Source organism: Neophocaena asiaeorientalis, unplaced genomic scaffold, assembly GCF_003031525.2.
Source record: "Neophocaena asiaeorientalis asiaeorientalis breed wild unplaced genomic scaffold, Neophocaena_asiaeorientalis_V1.1 scaffold268, whole genome shotgun sequence".
NCBI lineage: Eukaryota > Metazoa > Chordata > Mammalia > Artiodactyla > Phocoenidae > Neophocaena > Neophocaena asiaeorientalis.
In genome coordinates, this window is record NW_020173979.1 from 4,022,163 (window position 1) to 4,028,162 (window position 6,000).

The 6,000-nt window shown below is 37.8% G+C and overlaps 1 protein-coding gene across 2 annotated transcripts in view; it reads right to left on the minus strand.

Moving 5' to 3' along the window:
* Positions 1-6,000, minus strand: part of RANBP17 (RAN binding protein 17) — a 312,232-nt gene that overhangs the window by 55,749 nt on the left and 250,483 nt on the right. For both annotated transcript variants that reach the window (XM_024753434.1, XM_024753433.1), the window contains 2 exons: positions 3,735-3,842; positions 1,108-1,190 (listed from right to left, as the gene is read on the minus strand). In XM_024753434.1, the coding sequence (XP_024609202.1) occupies positions 1,108-1,190; positions 3,735-3,842 (191 nt within the window). The remainder of the gene's footprint in view (positions 1-1,107; positions 1,191-3,734; positions 3,843-6,000) is intronic.

Here is a 6,000-nt window from a genome sequence, read left to right on the forward strand (position 1 = left end):
GATAGAAAGCCCAGAGATAAACCCACGCACCTATGGTCACCTTATCTTTGATAAAGGAGGCAAGAATATACAATGGAGAAAAGACAGCCTCTTCAATAAGTGGTGCTGGGAAAACTGGACAGCTACATGTAAAAGAATGAAATTAGAACACTCCCTAACACCATACACAAAATAAACTAATACACTTTTAATGGCTGTTCCTACATACACACACTCACTTAAAGAAGCTTTACAAAATTTTGTAAAATCTGTTTCTAGGTACTCCAAAAGAAGTATGAGAATCACAGGCAATTTTTGAGGCCAAACACAGAGCTGGCTGTTGATTTGGGAAAGTAAGACCAGACAGGCAAAAAAGAAGAGGGCAAAGGAAAGGAGGACACAGAGAGACATCTCTCAAGAAGAACCATGCAAAGTGTCCAGCCTGTAGTTAGTATTCAGTCAGTTTGTGGCGAACTAACAGAGGATTCTTATCTGTTGTATCATATCCTCATTCCCTGGCTACATAAAGGTCTCAGAGAGTTGAGAATTTCATTGATGAAGCTGTCAGAAGTGGCAAATATTAGGGTTTATGGTAGTTCTAACGCTCATTTCTAACTACTAACCCACATTTTTTTGGTACTATAATTGAATAGAACAATCATTACTGCAGAACTCTGATTCTTAGGATGCAGTGCCCCCAGATTTCCTACAATAAAATATTTACTGCTCTTTACCAGGATATTTTTCCAAAATTCAGTGCCGGTGACATACTGATTTAAGCATCCTTTGACGCAATACACTAAACTCCCTGATGTAACTTTTAGCGATTTTCAACATGCTATAACTTTTCAATATTCTGTCTACAGTGTATTCCCTTTGCCTACTGACACTGCAATTTCATCTAAAAGAAATTCATCAAGTTGGTCAGGCATGATCTGTAGTCAAAGGCATGTTGCTTATTTCTCTTGATGTCAATATGATAGCTACCTGGCTTTTTGCACCCCTATTACCCACTTCACCAATTCATACAGATATGAAGGTTCAAAAGAACAAAATAACTAACATCATTCTTTCCTCCAAAGAGATAAAAGTTATATTGCAGAGACAAATATGGAAAAGGATACTCACCATAAGTGCAAATCATTTTACTAGCTTCTCTGAAGAGAAGAATTCCATTAGGAGATGATACATCAAAGTTCAAACGCTGGGATCTAAGAAATACAGCAAAAATTCAGACTATATGTGCAGATAAAAAAACCAAATATAGGTTTAAAATACCCAGAATTTTCATTTATTAGAAGTAGCAACAGTACAATTATCCCTTTTTTAAAGTGTCATTCCATTAAACAAGTATTGATAAAATGTGTGTGCTAATTCTCTCACTATAAAGATACTAGAACAATAAAATTATTTTCATTTATTTGCTGATTCAAAGAATTCACTTTTTATCTGTCAAAACAATATCCTGACATCCTATATCACTGACCTCTTATACCCCTCTCCTTTCATGCAAAGTGGCTGATAGATAATAATAAAGAAAACCCCAAGTATGTATAAGTTTATACAGTTACTTGGATAGAGATTTACACTTGAGATCTCCTGTAGTGCCTAATACACATCTTTAAAACAAATTATAAAATAACAGGAAATCTAAGTACCTTTAATACTGCTCGTATGCATAATGAATCACTTGATACTTCAAGCATATTTCAAACACATTAAATTACATACAGACTATAGTTTCCATCGAACATAGCTCAAGTAAAGAGAAACAAATCCCAGAAGTTCTAAATAAGAACAGTTCTACTTCCCTAGTTCCTAACAGGTTGGGGAACAGTCTGAAAAGTGTAAAGGACTGACATGCCATCCTGACATAATATTTGCTTTTTTAACATCACTTTGGCTTTAGCTGGCTCCAATATACCTTGTTGCTCTGCTTTTAAGAAATAATGGTATATTTTTAAAAGGATCAGCAAAAATATGAAATAGGTCATAGCAAAGAAACACCAAAAAGCAAAGATATTTGCCAAGGAACAGAATAAGTTGCTAGGAATAGAATAAATTGCTGCTTCTCTATGCTTTTTCAAAATGCTTCAGAATTAAGTGCAATTATAACTTATCTACTGGAAACATTTGATTGTTGGCATAGAATTCCGATTAAAGAAATGTATATACATAATTCACATTAGGTTCCAGAGAAATATAGACAAGATAACATTTTCTGGGATTACAAATTTTTACCAGGTAGTTCTTTGGACAACTGTGCTAGATATGAATTATCCACCTACGGCAGATATAAAATACTTTACAATATTCAACGTAATGATTTTTTTCCTTTAGTATTAAATGTTATATCAGTAATATGAACTATTAATTATCTGGCTGAAAAAAACTGTAATTTAATAAAAACTAAATTTCTAATATAAACTATATAGCCACCCTTCGTTTAGTATTTAAGGCACCTAGAAAACAGTTTTAAAAAAACTAACAGCTTTCAAAAGAATACTCACATTTATTTATTTGCCAGGTCTTTTCCCACCTCTTGTTTTAAAAATTTTAAATTATTGCTGTGAAAAACTCAGCACCATAGATCAAATTAGAGTTGCAACCCATACTCCTTCCCTGTCTGGATATCTCCCTTCCAACACGCAATTTACAAAGAGGAACTGATGAAACAGTATGGCTAAGTGACAGGTAATTTGGTGCTAAGCCATATTCATAATGACATATTTTAAAGAGGTAAAACTAATTATATTATGGCAGTTTTTCTCTTTTAGCTACACCTTTGTTAATATTTATATACAAAGAACCTGAACCTCTGCTTGTCTACGCAAATTATAAGGTCACCTAGGCAATTTCTGAGAAGTGTGGTAGTTGCTATTTAAATAAAAATTGTGAGTGCATAAATCATCCACATATGTGCATCTTGGCACAGAGGAAGAAGGATAACTTAGAAGTCAAGGCAGGAACAATCCCCAGGGCTTCTGAGACAAACTATGTGTCCACGAATTGCTCTGGGACTCAGTTCCCTTATCCATAAAATAAAGCATCTCAACTCAGAGACCTCTAAACTCCTTTCCTCCTCTACAGAACTGCAGTTAAGCAATGAGACAGTTAAAACTGCCCTGGGACTTTCCTGGTGGCACAGTGGTTAAGAATCCGCCTGCCAATGCAGGGGACACGGGTTCGAGCCCTGGTCCAGGAAGATCCCACATGCTGCGGAGCAACTAAGCCCGTGCGCCACAACTACTGAGCCTGCGATCTAGAGCCCGCGAGCCACAACTACTGAAGCCCACATACCTAGAGCCCGTGGTCTGCACAGAAGCTGCCGCAATGAGAAGCCCGTGCACCGCAATGAAGGGTAGCCCCCGCTTGCTGCAACTAGAGAAAGCCTGCGCGCAGCAACGAAGACCCAATGCAGCCAAAAATAAATAAATTTATAAACAAAACAAAACAAAAACCTACCTTCCTCCATCTTGTGCTTTTGAATCTTTTAAATAATGGTGGCTGCAGTCTTCCAATTTTTTTCCCAGTTCCCATAGTCCCCATATACACCTAAGTATACTAAATTCTTTCTCGCCCAAAGTCTCAACCTTATATCTCTAATTCTACTGCCTTCAACTGATCATCTTAAGTTTTGGTTCCTGGGTTCTTGCTAAGTCTTAAATATACAGACACCAGGCAGGAAAGTCTGACCTCTGAAGAGTGCTACCAAATAGTAAATGACCTTTTCACTTGCCTATGCTACCTCTTACCTGTTTTGCATCAGTTCTGCCATAAGTTTTAAGATGGGAGTTGTACATGCTGGCTCTCCATACCACTGCTCAACAGCCCTCTGAAGAATGGGAATATATGTTGGGTACCTTTTATAAAGCCTGTTAAAGAATTTAAGGGTCAAAAGAAATATTGTTTCTGAAAATTGGTGCCACTTACAAAGAAAAAAAAGGAATCCACATTTGTTCTATGTTTAGCATACTTATGAAGTATCATGTAACATATTTAAAGAATTATGCTTAATATTGCAGGAAAGGAAAATAAGTTTAGTTAATGAGGGGTAAAAAATGTGAATTGCTATTATCAGTGTTTGTTGGGCATCAAACTACTTAAGAAAAAAATGTTGTTTATTATGTAACTTTTAAAATACATAAAAGTAGAGGGAAATAGTAAAGCCCATGCATTTATCTCCCAGCTTAGAAATTATCTACATTCTTTTATTTTAAGTTGTTGACTTAACTCTGCTTAGTCCCACTATAGCCCCAAGGAACGCTGGGGATGACAGCTTGAAGAAAAGCTTTGGGTAATTTTTAATCTCAACTCAAGGTCAGTTTGCTAAAAGGTAGTCCCTTGTACACTCAAGGAGAAATTCTCAAACACCCTCATCAATACTAAGGAGTGCATGTCTCTGGTAAGTCAATGGCTGAGACCACCAGAACCTGGAAAACTCTGACTCAGCTCCACTGACCCTTTAACCCGTAACTGGCCTCCTCCTAACAAATGGACACAGACATATAAAATTAAGGCCTAAAACTGCAGCAGAAAAACCCCTTCCTATGCCACTACCTTCATTTCCTTTTTCTTTTCCTAATCCCTAAATCTGTCTCTTTCTGATGTTTTTCAATGTACTTGTCTTTTTGTTTCAGATGGAAGTGCTGAACGGAATCACCTCATGTTGTTCCTTTCCTGTGTGGTATGGGTAGTGACCTCCAAGGTGAGAAAAGATCACAATTTTCTTCCCTGCTCTTAGAATAAATTTCAAGTTCCTTAGCATGGCAAACAAGGTCCTTAATATCTGGTCCCTGCGTACCTCCAGTCTCGTCTCTTAGTGCTCCTCCCCTTATCTATGGTTTGGCCATTCTTAATTCTCTGCAAACCCACTGATGCCGACTCTCTCTTGTCTCTATTCCTCTATATGCTGCTTTGTCTGCCTAACACATTCCAAACTGTATTTCAACATCTAGCTCAAGTTTTACTTCCCCTGGAATGGTGAAATGTTCTCTTTTTTTGTCAAAAGGAATCAATCTCTTCCTCATCTAAGTTCAATGAGCACTTTGACCACGTCTCTCTTATAACAAACTGCATTACGGTTGGTTGCTTGTGTTACCCATCTGCCCCATTAGATAGTGAGCTTCTCAAGGGCAAAGACCTGTGCTTCCCTACTATGACCTTGTTAATTCCTATTTGTCCCTCATATTTCAATATACATGTCAATTATTCCAAGAAGCCTCCGTGACACCTCCCCTAATCCCCCATGACTAAGTGTGTCTCCTATGTAAGGCTCTGGTACCCTGTGTTAGTGCTATCATAGCACCTTATCTCTCCTATTATATGCTTTTTGAGAGCACAGCATAGGTACTTATTGTATGCATGGACCTGGCACAAAATAGATTTCAATAAACATTTGTTGTGGTAAACCTGCCAACCTAAAAATGAGGTGTAGCATACTTAATTAGACCTACCTATTTGATTCTTTTAAGCTGTGCATTTCACTTTGAAGCTTCAGGAAATAATTCACATAACATTTAGTGAAAATAAGCCCTTAAATACCTTAAGAGTGTCAGGCTCCCTAAAAGTGCAAAAAGCAATACTTTTGTCCCCCTAGATATACCATGTTAAGGCTGTATTTGAATATATACGAACAATTTACTTAAGTATTTACTGAAGGCCTATTCTATAAATGTCTCCTCACTGTTACAGACTCTGGAGCCATCAGTGAACCAAACATTAAAAAAATCCCTGCCCTCGTGGAATTTATATTCTAATAAGACAGAAAATAGGGCTTCCCTGGTGGCGCAGTGGTTGAGAGTCCGCCTGCCGATGCAGGGGACACGGGTTCGTGCCCCGGTCTGGGAGGATCCCACATGCCGCGGAGCGGCTGGGCCTGTGAGCCATGGCCGCTGAGCCTGCGCGTCCGGAGCCTGTGCTCCGCAATGGGAGAGGCCGCAACAGTGAGAGGCCCGAGTACCGCAAAAAAAAAAAAAAAAAAAAAAAAAAAAAAAAAAAAAAAAAAAAAAAAAAAGAATC